Source organism: Diabrotica undecimpunctata, chromosome 7 (assembly GCF_040954645.1).
Source record: "Diabrotica undecimpunctata isolate CICGRU chromosome 7, icDiaUnde3, whole genome shotgun sequence".
Taxonomy (NCBI): Eukaryota; Metazoa; Arthropoda; class Insecta; order Coleoptera; family Chrysomelidae; genus Diabrotica; species Diabrotica undecimpunctata.
In genome coordinates this window covers 19,574,974-19,590,461 of record NC_092809.1, presented here as the reverse complement: position 1 = coordinate 19,590,461, position 15,488 = coordinate 19,574,974, and the positions used below count along the sequence as shown (strand labels likewise).

The following is a 15,488-nucleotide window of genomic DNA, read 5'->3' as shown; positions in this document are numbered from 1 at the left end:
CTTGAATGCTGCTGCATCGTAAAGAGAATTTGGTAGTGCATTGTTAATTGCGCTTTTTATATGTAGAAATGCGGATAATACAATATCTCTATTATTAATAAAGTGACTGATTTTCTGAACTACTTCACCCAGTACTGGTTCTGTTTATTTTCCTTCTTTATATGGATGCTGGTTTGTAATGGCCCCTCCTTAATATTGCTATCAAGAGTTTTTGTATTATCTTTAACACAAATTATGCTAACAGGTCATAACACATAACAGGTTAATAACAGGTGAATCAGTTGGTCCGTAGGATTCAGTTAGGGCGTTGTTTTTCGTCTTATTTTATCTATTTACATCATTATTACAGCTATCCAGGTCTATACCTAGTTCTATGCTAGCCCTAAAGATCTTTGTTAGGACAAGCAAAAAAAAAGTTAAATCCTCTTTGTACTAAGGCAGGGAATTATTGCATTCTTCCCTAGAGATTAATGTGATACAAAGTAGTTTATGGCTCACTTTACCGGTTTGATGTTTATTGCAGAGAATTCCCTAGTCTAATTTCTAGGATAGTTAGGTAGTTTAAGCTTTTCAGCTTGAGTCTGCAATTGTTAATCCTAGAAACTAGAACTAACACTAATAAAGTTGAGCAAAGTACATATCAAATATATAAAGATTTTATTTTTACTTAAGCCTCTACACCACTAGATTAGGATTGAAATTGGACTTTACAAAAGAGGATACAATACGTTCTGGGAAAGTAGGTGGGATGCTGAGTATATTTCCTAATATTTGATACCACATCATATGGCTAAAGTACTGCAGGAAACACGTAGGAATCAGCTGTAGTCATCATAGACTTGCTTACTAGATATGGGCCAGTATGTATATATTTTAACCCTCTATTGCCCGACTTTTTTGTAAACTTAAGAACAAATGTTTTAATTTGCATATATGCTTAAATATGCATTTACAACAACTAGTAATTTTTTTAGATTTTTTAAATTTTGTTTGGGAAGAGTTTTGGGAGTGTTGCCCTCAGGCAACTGTGGGCAGAAAAAACTAACGAATTAAGTTATATACTTATTTATTATGCCAGTCAAAAAAACAATTATTTGTAGTTGTAAAACATAAAGCAACTTTACATTTATCGCACATTACTTTAGGAATATTACAGCATCCTGGTTTTTTGCATCTTCCCTTTTTTTTCAGAAAATACTGGCCAGTGGGAGGTTTGGTCAAGCCTAACTTCCTTTGGTGGTACAATTGCAGTAGATCCTCTCTTCTGTTTTCTTACAATTTCGTTCTCAATTTCACTGAGCCTGGGACGTCCTTTGTTTTGATCTGATCGAAGTAGGCTCAGAACCAACAAACGTACTAAGCAAATGAACCAGTTTATTATCGTACCACTTTACCGCTGTTAGTCTTATGCCATCTACTGTAGCGTGATTTTCTTCTACAGTACCTCTGCCCTGTTTCTTCATATTCTTGTCATCAGAAAAATGGCAATTAGGCAATCTGTTTGGATGAACAGTTCCCAAACATTCAAGTCCAGGTTTTTCCATTTCAATCTGCAACTGAATGCTATTGAACCAGTTGTCAAAATATATTTTACAGCATTTGTTTGGTTCGACTATCTCACACAATCGTATTACAACATTACCGCTGGTGCCTACATTAGGTAAATGAAGAGGATGTTCAACAGTTCCTATATATAATTCCCAGTTATAAACAATACCATTGCTATCACACAAAACAAATGCCTTGTATCCCCATTTTTTTGGGTTTGTTCTTCACATATTGTTTTAAAGAATGTGACCCTTTGAATGGTATCATTTGTTCATCAATACACAATTTTTCACTCATTGGAATACTCTGATTGAACTAGACCGTTGATGAATGGTCTAATTTTGTATAACTTATCATTATTGTTGACCATATTTTCGTTATTATTGAAATGAATTTTAGTTTTTATTTCTTCCCAGCGATTCCTAGATATAGTGTCAACTATTTGAGCAACACGTGTTTCCTTATGTCAAAATGATCTTGTAAACAAACAGGTCCAATAAATTGGTTTAATTCTGCTAGTGGCATATTCAATGGTTTATGTATATTCTTTTGCAGTGCATACAAATTACTTTGTTCTACTATGTTTTCCAGCATATTGGTAGATATCATCTTTTTAAAATAATGTAGAGGGGATTGTAGGGGATGTAAGTTAAATCTTATTGAAATTTCACGTAATACAAAAAAAACAAATCACTAAAACTAAACTGTATTGAAGTTATAAAAAAAAAGGGCACATGTAAAATATTTCGTAACTATAGAATTAAAAACTAGCGTCCTTATTGTAAGGATGTTGTGAAGAGAGTGTTATCTGTCTGCAACCACCTGCAGCCCCTCTCTCGGGGTGTAAACCAGATGTCGGGTAAAATTCCAACTAAAAGTATATTTTACAGGGTTGCTCGAAAGTTTTAACATTTAAGCCGCCTCCCTTGAACGCCTGCAGGGGTTCAACAAGTAATCGAGTTGCGTTAAAAGTTTGTTTCACTGAAGCTTAAGTCACTGATCTGTGGGTAGGACGCACACCTTTGTCACTGGTCGCTTGAAACAACCTCTATTATTTTTAATTGTCACTGCACGAACTATTCCGTCACTACCCGCATGTAAATGAGTCACTCTACCCAGGCACCATCTTAAGGGTTCAGTCCCATCTTCCTTCACCGTCACTAGACTTCCAATTCTAAGAAGACTGTTGAAATGTTTTTTCCACTTAACTCGTTGCTGGAGGGATGAAATGTATTCCTTGGACCACCTAGTCCAATAACCTTGGATCATTTTTTGAAGCCTTTGGAATCTGCTAAGGCTGTTTTCCTTGACATCTAAGAAATTCCGTTCAGGTATTGCGGTCAATGTGGATCCAATTAAAAAGTGTGCAGGAGTAAGAGGAAGTAAGTCGGAAGGGTCGTTAGACATTGGTGAGAGTGGTCGTGAGTTTAGGCAAGCTTCAATTTGACATAAAACAGTGGAAAATTCTTCATATGAAAGAATTGTATTGCCAATGACACGCTTTAGGTGAAATTTGACAGATTTTACTCCCGCCTCCCAAACTCCCCCAAAGTGAGGTGATCGTGGCGGAATAAACTGCCAATTGATACCTTCGGTAGTTAAATTGTCCCTAATAATTGAACTGGAGGTGTCAAAAAATTTGACAAGCTCATTTTTTGCGCCAACGAAGGTACTACCATTGTCCGAAAGGATGGAAGCACATTTTCCGCGTCGAGAAATAAAGCGTTTTAGCGTTGCTAGAAAACTTTCCGTGGTCAAGCTGCTCACGACTTCTAAATGTATGGCCTTAGTTGCTAAACAGATAAATAGAGCTATGTAACCCTTGATAGTTTTATAATTTCGGGTGTGTCGATCCTTTAGCAAAAAAGGTCCTGCATAGTCAAGTCCACAGTTGTAGAATGGCCTAGAGGGAACAAGACGTGACGAGGGTAAATTACCCATAAGATAGGTTTCTAATTTAGGAGCCACCCTACAACAGATAATACAATCGCGAACGATTTTGCGAACCACTTGACGTCCATTAATGGGCCAAAATTTTTCACGAATGGAAGCTAATAGTAGTTGAGGACCGCAATGATTTAAGGTAAGATGCTCATTTCGTACAAGAATAGTAGTAAAGTGGTGTTTAGAATCAAGCACAATGGGATGTTTTTTATCGTAACAAAAATCAGAATTATGCAGTCTTCCACCAACGCGGAGTATGTTATCCTTATCGATAAACGGATTGAGGGTAAGTAGTTTACTTTTAGAGTCAACGTTACCATGTCTCTTAAGGTGTGTCAAGTCGTCATAAAATGTTTCATTTTGTACTAGTCGAATTATATATTTTAAAGCATTATCTATTTCATCACAAGAAAGGTTGTCGAAGTTCCTTCGTTTAGGAGAAAATTTACAATTATTTATAAAGCGTAATACATAAGCGATAATGCGCTGTAGTTTTACAAATGAGGATATTTTAGTGATGATGTCCAATTTCATGTGAACTCTTGCGATAAGGGCTGATGCTGGTCGAAGCTCAGGGAGTTGACAAGGTTCGAATGTTCTATTAGGCCAATGAGTTTCTGGTTTAGCTAGCCATGATGGGCCATGAAACCACATTTCGGAAGTGATAAGTGATGTAGGAGAAATTCCTCTTGATAGAAGATCTGCGGGATTCTCAAGTGTATTCACGTAACGCCATGTTTGAGATTCGGTCAAAGTTTGAATTTGAGAAACTCTATTTGCCACAAACGTCTTTAATAAACTCGGAGAAGTCTTTATCCATCCTAGAACAATAGTGGAGTCGCACCAGTAAGTGATTTTTTCGAAATCTAATTGCATGTGTTGTTTTACCTTGTCTATCAACTCAGCTAGCAAGTAAGCTGCACAAAGTTCTAGGCGCGGTACCGTGAGGATGTGTTTTAAAGGAGCTACTCTGGTTTTGGAGCAAAGAAGATGACAACGAAAATTTTCGAAGTTTTCAGATGAACGAATATAAATGCAAGCACCATATGCAGCGGTGGATGCATCTGAAAAACCGTGTAGTTGAATTGACCTGTAGTTTCTACAAATTACATGCCTAGGAATTTGTAACTGATTAAGTTTAATCAGTTGAGTCTGATATGTAACCCATTTCGTAAAGATATCCATGGGAACGACTTCGTCCCAGGAAATTTTTAATTTCCACAAATCTTGGAGAATAATTTTAGCTGTTATAGTTACAGCCGAAAGCAAACCTAGTGGATCAAATATTTTTGATATAGTGGAAAGAATAAGTCTCTTTGTAACTTTACATTTGTGCTCTATAGGTTGAACATTGAAATGAAAAGTGTCAGATTTTGGACTCCACAATAAGCCCAAAGTTTTGATGGTATCGTCAGCTCCAATTTCCAAGGAAACATTATTTTGATCGTCAAAGTTTAAAATAGGAGCGTTTGACTTCCATTTTCTCAATTGGAAACCATGACGAGACAATAATTCGGAAGTAAGTGATTGAATACGTTTGATATCTTCTATTGTAGAACCACCTGTGTGAAGATCGTCGACATAAAAGTCCCGTAAAATTATAGAAGATATGTCAGGAAAATCGGTTGCATACATATGTGCCACTTCTTGAAGACATCTCGTGGCAAGAAAACTAGCAGAAGCTGTACCGTAAGTTACGGTGTTTAAAGTATAAGTTTCGAGAGAGTTTGTATGATCAGATCGCCATATGATTTTTTGTAAGGAGCGTTCTTCCTCCTTTAACAGTATTTGTCGATACATCTTTTCTATATCGGCTGTTAGTACAAAACTATGTTTACGAAAACGTGAGATGATAGTGAAAAGATCATCTTGCAAATTAGGTCCAACCATAAGAATGTCGTTCAGAGAAACACCTGAATCTGTATTGGCAGAACCGTCAAAAACAACACGAATTTTATTGCCTTTATAGACACAATGATGAGGAAGAAAGAACTCAGAGCCTATGGTTTCAAAGGATGAAACGGACATATGGTTTAAGAATAAATATTCATCGATAAATCGAGTGTAATCATCTTTTAATTCAAAATTCGCATTAAGCTTCTTTTCGAGAGAATAAAATCTTTTTGTTGCTGTAGTCTTAGAGTCGCCTAGATTGTCGACGGAAGATTTTAAGGGAAGTGATACTACAAACCTACCAAAAGAATCAAGAGAGGTCGTTTTTAAGAAGTGATCTTCACAAGAAAGTTCTTCGTTAGACAATAATTTTGTTTTTGGGCATTCTTCAATTTCCCAAAATTTTTGAAGTTGGTCTTCAATGCTTAAATTGTTTATGGTCGACAAATGGCATGTAGTTCTGGCTGCAAGGGTATTGGTTGGAAATAATGGACCTGAGATAATCCATCCGAGTTTAGTTTTTTGAAGAATCGGTTGTCCAGGTGATAATTTAATTTGACCAATACAAATTAAATTCCAGAAGATTTCTGCACCGATAAGAATATCAATAGGAGATGAAATATTGAAGTCTGGATCGGCCAGAGTAATATTAGAAGGGATATTAAGTGTTTTCTTATCAAATGTGACAGAAGGTAAATTTCCTGCAATTTCGGGAAGTACTAAGCAAGAAATTACTTGAGAAAAGTTTAAGGTTCTGGATTTAAATTTTACTGATGTTCTATAGCTTACAATAGAATTTGTTTGGTTTATACCAGAAATAGAAAAATGTGTTTTGTTTGTAGGCAACCTTAGAAGATTTAATAGGCGCTGGGAAATGAAATTACTTTCCGAGCCGTTATCTAGAAGCGCACGAGCCTCGTATTCGTTACCTGAGATGTCAAAGACTCTTATTTTTACAGTTGACAGTAAAGTACACAGTCGTGTTCTAGTTCACCTACGAATCGGACGTGCCTATCGACAAAGCGGAACGAAATTAAACTGTTTTCGTTTAAAAATTGTGTTTTTATAAATCTACAGATTAGGTGTAAAAATAAAATTAGATTGTGAGTTTTAAGAACAATTAAATGGACCAGTTAGTCGGGGGGAAACCCCCAGAAGACCCAGTGCCCCCAGATATACGTCAAAAAAATACAAATGATATACAAACAACAACAGCAATGACCATCGATAACGATAACACATCGAAAGAAAGACAGGAGTTTTTGTATGTAAGTACTGATTTAGGCCCGTATCATATTTATGTTGAGAATAATTCGGTCGAATTTAAAGGTAAATTAAATGCTCTTAAAATCGGAGATATTATTCTTTCTAACTTTCCGGAGATAGACAATAAAATTATAAGTATCGATTCTATAGGTCGGAATAGGGTTAGGATCAAGTTAAAGGATTATAAATCAGCAAATTTTCTAATAAATAATAAAAACGAAAATATTTTTGTTAAAAATAACTTTGTATTGTATATCCCAAAATTTATTCTTCATAGACAAGGTGTTATTAGAGATATAGAAAAAGATTTTTCAGAGGCGTACATAAAAGATAAAATAAGACAATTTGATCAACATTGCACTTTTGAAGTATCTAATGTCAAAAGAATAAAACGTAAAGTAGAAAAAATTACGGATGAAGGTAAAATAGTAGAATATGTACCCACAAAGTCTTGCATTGTTATTTTCAAATCACAAATCTTACCAAAATATATTTCTATTAATAAAGTTATCAAGGAGGTAGAGCCGTATAACCAGAAAGTATTATTATGTTATAACTGCCTCCGTTTTGGTCATCTGGGAGGTCAGTGTCGAAGTAAACCAAGATGCAGCAAATGTCAGGAGTCCCATACCACACAAGATTGTAAAAATTCAGATTACATACCACGGTGCTTTAACTGTCAAGGAAATCATCTTACTACTAATTTGTCTGCTTGTCCAGAATTTAAAAGACAAAAAATTGTAAAGGAAACCATGAGCTCTTGCAATATTAATTTCTTCGATGCAAATAAACAGGTCCCAAAAAATACGTACGCAAACATAGTCGCTCATAATACTTCTGCCATGGAAAGTGGTCAAATATCCTCGACAAATTATTCCCAACGGCCTCAATCTGGACCTACCCCTTCTAGTACAATACAGTATCATTCCTCTCAACCTCAGTACTCACAGTCCCACAATTTACAACCCAAATCCTATAATAACAATTTTACTAATTATATGTTTTCTTCTCCTACAACTTCAAACCCAAACAAAAGGCACAGACCAACCAGCCCGGATCCCATTGAAATTTCAAGAAAAGAAATACTTACACAACCAAAAACCTCTTTTGTCTCGGGGGGAATTATTAATAGTCAACATTATTTAAAAAACTCAGCCGGAGTAAAATTACAATCAGAGGAATTAAATGCAACAATAAGTTTAGTTTTAGAAGTAGTTCTCAATATTATAAGTAATATAAAACAAACAAACAATTTTGATGTATCAAAATCTGAAATTGTGGAATTAATTAGTAAACATGTAAACCATACCTTGTCTTCAAATTCGCAGACACAAACGCGAACATAAATTTGCTGCAATGGAACTGTCGTTCAGCAGTAGCTAATAAAGTAAATCTAGAATATCTGCTATATCAAAATAATATTTCCATAGCATTGCTTTCAGAAACGTGGTTTAAATCAAAATACTATTATAATTTTAAAGGTTACAATTGCTTTAGATCAGATCGGGCAGACGGTTATGGTGGAACTGCCATTTTATTAAAATCAAACTTAAGATGCGAAGAAATAAATCTTAAAAATAGATATCCTTTCACTCACAAATGTATTTCAGTTAAAATTCTCCGAGGTAAAAATCCCATCAATATTGTGTCAGTTTACATTGAACCAAAGACCAAGATATCTGAAAGTCAATGGTTGGAATTCTTTAAAGACATACCTAAACCGTTTATTATTGGTGGGGATTTTAATTCCCACAGTATCGCATGGGGCTGCGAAATTGAAGACAGCTATGGTAAAAAACTTTTAGAATGTATTGATCATTGTAATTTGATATGCTTGAATGATGGATCGCCCACATTAGCAACTAGTAAGAGTCCATCCGCTATTGACTTAACCTTTTGTACACAAGATATTTCAAAATTTTTTACTTGGAGAGTCCTACAGGACCCTCATGGATCCAATCATCTTCCGATTATCATTAACATGGAAACAGATCATATAACTTCATTTACAGCTCAAAACTATCACAAGATCTGGAATCTTAACAAGGCCGATTGGAAATTATACACATCTGTACTAGAAGCTGTAAATCCTCCTGGAAACTATCAAACTCTAATAGCAAACATTAATAAAGCAGCCAATTTAGCAATACCAAAGTTTTCATCTAACGGAACACATAAGAGACGAATTTCGAACCAATGGTGGTGTGAAAGTTGCAAAACCGCCGCTGATAACCGAAAAATTGCATATGGAAAATATAAACAAGATCCTACAAGAAATAATTTAGTTGAATTTAAGAGACTTGACGCTGTCGCAAAAAAACTTTTCAAACAAAAGAAAAAACAGAATTGGGTAGAATACTGCGAAAGCCTAAATTCAAAAACTCAAATCAGTGAAGTGTGGAAGAAAGTAAACACTTTTAAAAACCGCAAACAGTCCAACAAGATTCCAATAGATCCAGAATCCAGCTGGCTAGATGAATTTCATAAGAAAATATCTCCACAGTGGGTACCTTCACAACATTTTCCAGAATACAGCGAAACAGTGTCAAGAGATAGGTTTGGCTTAGAAGAACCATTTAAAATGTGGGAGTTAGAGCGAGTACTTAGTCAACAAAATAGCAGTGCTCCAGGTAAAGACAATATTTCATATTCCATGATATACCATATTCCTCAACACTATAAAATATCATTATTAAATATTTTTAATGACATTTGGAATGATACGTCACAAATTCCAGACAGCTGGAAGGAATATATTCTAATACCTATTAAAAAACCTGGTAAGCCAGAAAATTGCAGTAGATCATATAGACCAATATCCTTAGCCTCTTGCTTCCTAAAGACGTTAGAAAGGTTAATAAAAAATAGAATTGAACATTGGTTAGAGCAAGAACATATTCTCCCAAAATCTCAGTATGGATTTCGAAAATCAAAATCAACCCAAGATGCCATAACTGCCTTAGTCTCATCCATACTAATAAACTTTACTGATAATATGTATACTATGGCTGCTTTTCTTGATGTCTCCTCTGCATTCGATACCGTTAACTTGGACATTATGCATAAAAAGCTATTAGACATCGGCTTCCCCATCACCATAGCTAGTTTTCTGAGGACATTGTACACTAATAGATCAACTTTTTTAAAAATCAACCATTCCATCTCTCCACCACGTCTTACGAATATAGGACTTCCACAGGGTAGCATATTAAGCCCAATACTATTTATTTTATATAATATGGATATAGAAAATTGTATTAATAGCCCAACAAAAATTATTCAATATGCTGATGATGTAGTAGTTTACACAGCCCACAAATCATTGGATATATGTAAAAATAATTTTGATCTCTCAATTAAAGCTGTTCTTAATCACTATGAAAATATTGGTTTAGATATATCACAATCTAAAACTGAAATTTGTATTTTCTCTAGAAAACATCAAATTCCACAAGGGCATCTGGAAGTAGGTCAAATTCAGTTCCCTATTAAAAATTGTATAAAATATCTCGGTACTTATTTAGACAGAAAACTCCTATGGAAGGATCAAATTCATCATGTCATAAAAAAGTCTGAAAATGCAATGAACATTCTAAGAGCCTTTTGTAGAACTAACTGGGGCGCTGATCCAAATGTAGCACTTTTATTTTACCGTACTATGATTCGTCCCATTTTCGATTACAGTTGTCATTTATATGGAACTGCCGCAAACACACATTTAAATAAATTAGAAATACAAAAAAATAAATGCCTTCGGCTTTGTCTTGGATATTTGAATTCTACACCTGTTAATATAATGGAAGTTGAGGCGATAGAACCACCTCTGAAATTTCGACGGGAGTTTTTAAGTGATAAATTCATTACTAGAGCCATAGGGAAAAATACTAACTATCTACAGGATATTCATATTTTATCAATTTTAGATCTAACTCATAAATATTGGACAAAGAAAAAATGTTCTCTTCTGGTAAATAGTTACCTGAGGATATCTCAATACCGACATACTTTCTATACGTATGAAAATCAAGTTTCACCTATGTATTCCCATATATTAGAAGAGCTTTTTTCAAAACATATTAATACCTTTTTTATGGACAGTAATTTAGATCCAGTCGCTTTTCAATCATTTACACGGCATAAATGGCCAAACTATCAGTTTTACTTTACAGACGGATCTAAAGTACAAAACAAAGTAGGATGTGCATTAATTAATGTTCAAAGCGGATTTAAAAAATTACTGAAATTGCCAGCTGAATCATCGATATACACTGCTGAAATGACAGCGATTCTTCTTGCATTAAGGCATATACATAGTAACGAACCCTACAGCTGCATAATATTTACAGACAGTAAGAGTGTCGTCGACAGACTAACAAACGTACATAGGTCCAAACAACTAAATCATATAGAACTAGAAATTATGACTATTTACAATAAAATTACAAATTTAGGGAAAAGCATTATTATATCATGGATAAAGGGACACGCGGGCATTAAGGGCAATGAAATAGCAGATAGCCTAGCCAAATCTGCCCTAGACATAGGCGAAGAAGCTCCCTTGAACTTACTCCCCTTTTCAGACATTGATATAATTAGTAAACAGCATCAAAAAGAAAAATGGCAAACATATTATCGAAACACGAGAACTGGAAATAATTACAAACAAATGCAGCCTGAAATACCCATAAAAAGATGGTTTCATACTCTATCAAATCGCCATTTCATAAGGGTTATAAACAGATTAAGATCTAATCATGCTCTTACCCCCCTTCATATGTACAAGTTGGGTCTTGCGGAGTCACCTAATTGCAAGTGTGGAAAAGAAGGTAACTTATTACATATTTTTCTTGAATGTTCCCATGAATCAGTAAACATAAACAAATTTTATGATAATCTTATTATATTAAAAATTCCACTTCCCGTCTACCTGAACAATTTGATTTTCTCTAGAGATATCAATATATTAAAAATGATTTACGAACATATCAAAAACTGTAAATATAAATTGTAGCTTAAAACTAACTTATATTTAAGTAAATATTGTATTAAAGCAAAAAAAAAAAAAAAATTAAATATAAAAAAAAAAAAAAAAATTAAAAAAAAAAAAAAAATTAAAAAAAATCATAAAGAAAAAAAAAAAAAAAAAAAAAAAAAAAGATGTAAACCTCCGAGATGTTGAATCGGGTTATGTCTTAGCGCGGGAAAAAAAAAAAAAAAAAAAAAATTAAAAAAGAAAAAAAAAAAAAGGATTATTACTAATTACTAATTATTAATTGTTAATTGCTAATTATTACTAATTGCACGTTAGATTGTACGGATGATTATATGTTTACTCCTCTAATAGTAAAAAATTCCTCTGATTGTAAAAATTGTTTGTCTTTAAATTTGTCTGGCTAATTGGCTCGGCCAAGGCCATCAAACTGAATATAAAAAAAAAAAAAAAAAAGACAGTAAAGTAGTAGAGTTGTGCTCAAACGAAACGTTACGGTTTGATTACTGGTTTCAATAAGCTTTTGTGAGTTACCTTGAAAGTGTAAAAGTGTGTGGTGTATTTTCCCACATTTACGACACCCGGAAGATTTGCATTCCTTAGTGAAATGACCACTACGCAGACAATTTATGCAAAGTCGTAAGCGTTTTGCTTCATTATGTCTTAATGACGTTTCTAATTTGAGAAATTCAGGACAAGTGTAAATTAGATGTTTTTGTTTGCATAAAGAACAGTTAGAAGGATTATTAGTTGACAAGAAATTTTTGGACTTGGGATTACCTGTAGATGGGAATTTGGGACGAGATTTTTCTTCTTGATGATTAATAGATTCTAAGACTCTACATTTGCCTTTTAGAAATTCAGTTAAGTTACTCAAAGTAGGTAATGTGATCTTATCGTCTTTAATTGACAGTTCCCATTCTTTGTGTGTAGCATTGTCTAGTTTTGTGGTGATTAGATTTATGATAAGGGCATCCCAAGATGTTGTGTCTAAGTCTAAGGACTCAAGACAGCGTAAATGTCTTTGGAAACCATCAAGTAAGGTGCGTAGATCATGATGTGAATTTTTTGAAACATGTGGTAAATTAAATAATTTTTTAATATGATTATTAACAAGAAGAGATTTGTTTTCGAATCTGTCTTTTAGTAATTCCCATGCAGTTTCATATGTTGCCTCAGAAATGTCCAGGTTACGTATTGTTTCTGCGGCAATACCTTGTAAGGATAACCTTAGATAATGGAATTTCTAAATGTTGGAAAGTTCCGTGTTGGTATGTATGATAGAATTAAATGTATCTCTAAAGAACAACCAATTATCATAATCACCCTCAAAGGAGGGCAAGTTGATAGCGGGTAACCTAATGTTAATAGACCGGTTTTCGGACGAAATTGTCGAATTTGAAGCTTGAGCAGCCTGATCACGGGGTTTTGAAAGATTGGTGTCAATAAAGTCTCGCACAGCGCTAGTAATATGAAAAAACGACTTTTCGAAAGACGACCTTTCTATACCATGGATAGTATCTGCGTTGGCAGTATAGTCCTCATCAGAGGCCTCAATAAGTGATTGAGCATTGTCAAAATCATCAAAAAGTTTCTCAATTCTATCAAGTCTAAGTTGTAAATCTCTAAAGTTAATTTGTTCTAAAGGTTTGTTTTTGATAGAATTAAAATGTGTACTAAAACGAGTTACAGAACCTTTGATTGAGGAGCGTTTAATTTTTGCTGTAGCGATGTCAGCCATATTGACAATATAATTTTATATGGTAAATTCACAAAAATAAAAATATATGTATGTATACGCAAAAAAATCGAAAGCAAATTATGTAATGTTATGTGTATAAAAGTTTTGCGAGTGAATAAAAAACGTTAAGATAATATTTCAATTTTGTAATAATTTATAAATGAAAATGAATAAATTGAAATAAATTTAAGGACGCTAAATACTATATTCGTGTATTAATGTATAAATGAAAATATTGAAATCTCTAAATGTGTTATAAATAACAGTAAAATACGTGATTTTAAAGATAAATATTTTCCACTGAATTAAATCAAATACAAAATGTACCCTTTTACGACCATAGGATTAAAATAGGTAATAGGAAACTATTTATGCACTAACCTTGACTTTGACGATACCTGCCTTCTTCCGATGCTGTGTGGATGGGACGATTCGTCGAAAAAATACAGCTTCGAATGGAATGTATGTTGATAACTGGTTAATGTGGCTCGAACAAAGGACCATTAATGTAGGGGATGTAAGTTAAATCTTATTGGAATTTCACGTAATACAAAAAAAAACAAATCACTAAAACTAAACTGTATTGAAGTTATAAAAAAAAAGGGCACATGTAAAATATTTCGTAACTATAGAATTAAAAACTAGCGTCCTTATTGTAAGGATGTTGTGAAGAGAGTGTTATCTGTCTGCAACCACCTGCAGCCCCTCTCTCGGGGTGTAAACCAGATGTCGGGTAAAATTCCAACTAAAAGTATATTTTACAGGGTTGCTCGAAAGTTTTAACAGGGATTCCGGTTCTAATAATTTGCATGTCGGTAAATTACCTTTCCATTCTGGAATTGGAAATGTTTTTTTCGATCATTTTTGACCTTTTGAACACATTTTTTTCAGTGTGTTTTTCTGTTTTATCGGTATCATCCTAATCTTCATCTTGGTCTAAATCTAAATTGGTATCCTGGTCTGAATTTGCTTCGTACAAATCGTCTTCATTTTCCATTTCATTTGATCCTGGATCGATTGATATTTGAGTACCTATGGAAAATTCATTATCACTCTCTTCAAAGTCAGAGTCTTCGGATTCCTCGGATTTGTTGGAAACTTTTATAAAAAATAACGGATATTTACTGCTTTTCCCGTAGAACGTTTTTTAATCCATTTTAAAAAAGAATTTAAAATAATATGGTCCAGTGTGGATTCAAAGCAACATACCTGTTTTTTATCACAGTCCTGAAACAAAACAATAAAATAAACATATTTCAACGGCAATCAATATCTTAATGCTGATATAATGCCTCTATGTAGTTTTATATCAATTGTACACAATTTATAACAATAAATCACGATCGGAGATGTGCATCTGACATACTGTTAAAAATTTCCATATAGGTTTCGTCATAGGTTCATAGATGGCACTAAGTGTATTAAAATGTATAACCAAATGTTGCCTGAAACTAACAGAGGGCATCTTAGAGTCGGAAATTGTTTTAAAAAAGTTTTCTGCATCAAAAACTCCTTTGTTGCCTTGAGTACACACGGGGCTATAGAGGGTTAAGTATACCTCCAATGTATTTAAGCTCCTCTGTAGATCTGATAAGTAGCAGAACACTTTGGGTAATGAAATGAATCCAGTCGAGGTTTCTGGAATCGCTTCGAAAACATAATTGCAAATTTAATTTTGTTACAAAAACACTCGCATGTTATTTGTCAATTGGAGTGTATTCACATGCCGCCACAAATTGGATGATGTTAGGCATGCGTTTAGTTTATCCGCAGATGTCAATTGGAGAGTAATTTAAACAGTCTAACAATAGAATTACGGCTCCAACAAAAATGTTTATGATTGTCAATAGTATCTTTTAAAGTTGTTTCTAGTCTCTGTAATGACTTCTTGTGGGCCAATGTACATTTATCCAAAACGATTAATTTGCATTTTTGGCGATGTTGCAACCTGGGTTTTAATTATTTTACATGTTTAATGGTAATTTCAAAGAAAATTCAATGTTTAATTTAGATATTCCACACAAAGCCAACGCTATGACTACTGCTATCTGATCCTTGTCAATAACAATAAAATTAGTAAGGTTTTTAAAAAACATTTCGGAGATT

The 15,488-nt window shown here is 33.8% G+C and overlaps 1 protein-coding gene across 1 annotated transcript; it reads right to left on the bottom strand.

Annotated features, from left to right (window-relative positions):
- Positions 1–2,541: 2,541 nt before the first annotated feature.
- LOC140446297 (uncharacterized) lies at positions 2,542–13,382 on the bottom strand. The gene is made up of 3 exons (XM_072538835.1): positions 12,968–13,382; positions 12,422–12,637; positions 2,542–6,104 (listed from the first exon to the last, which is right to left on the bottom strand). The coding sequence occupies exons 1-3, from the start codon at positions 13,380–13,382 to the stop codon at positions 2,542–2,544; spliced, it is 4,194 nt and encodes a 1,397-aa protein (XP_072394936.1).
- Between the last annotated feature and the right edge of the window lie 2,106 nt (positions 13,383–15,488).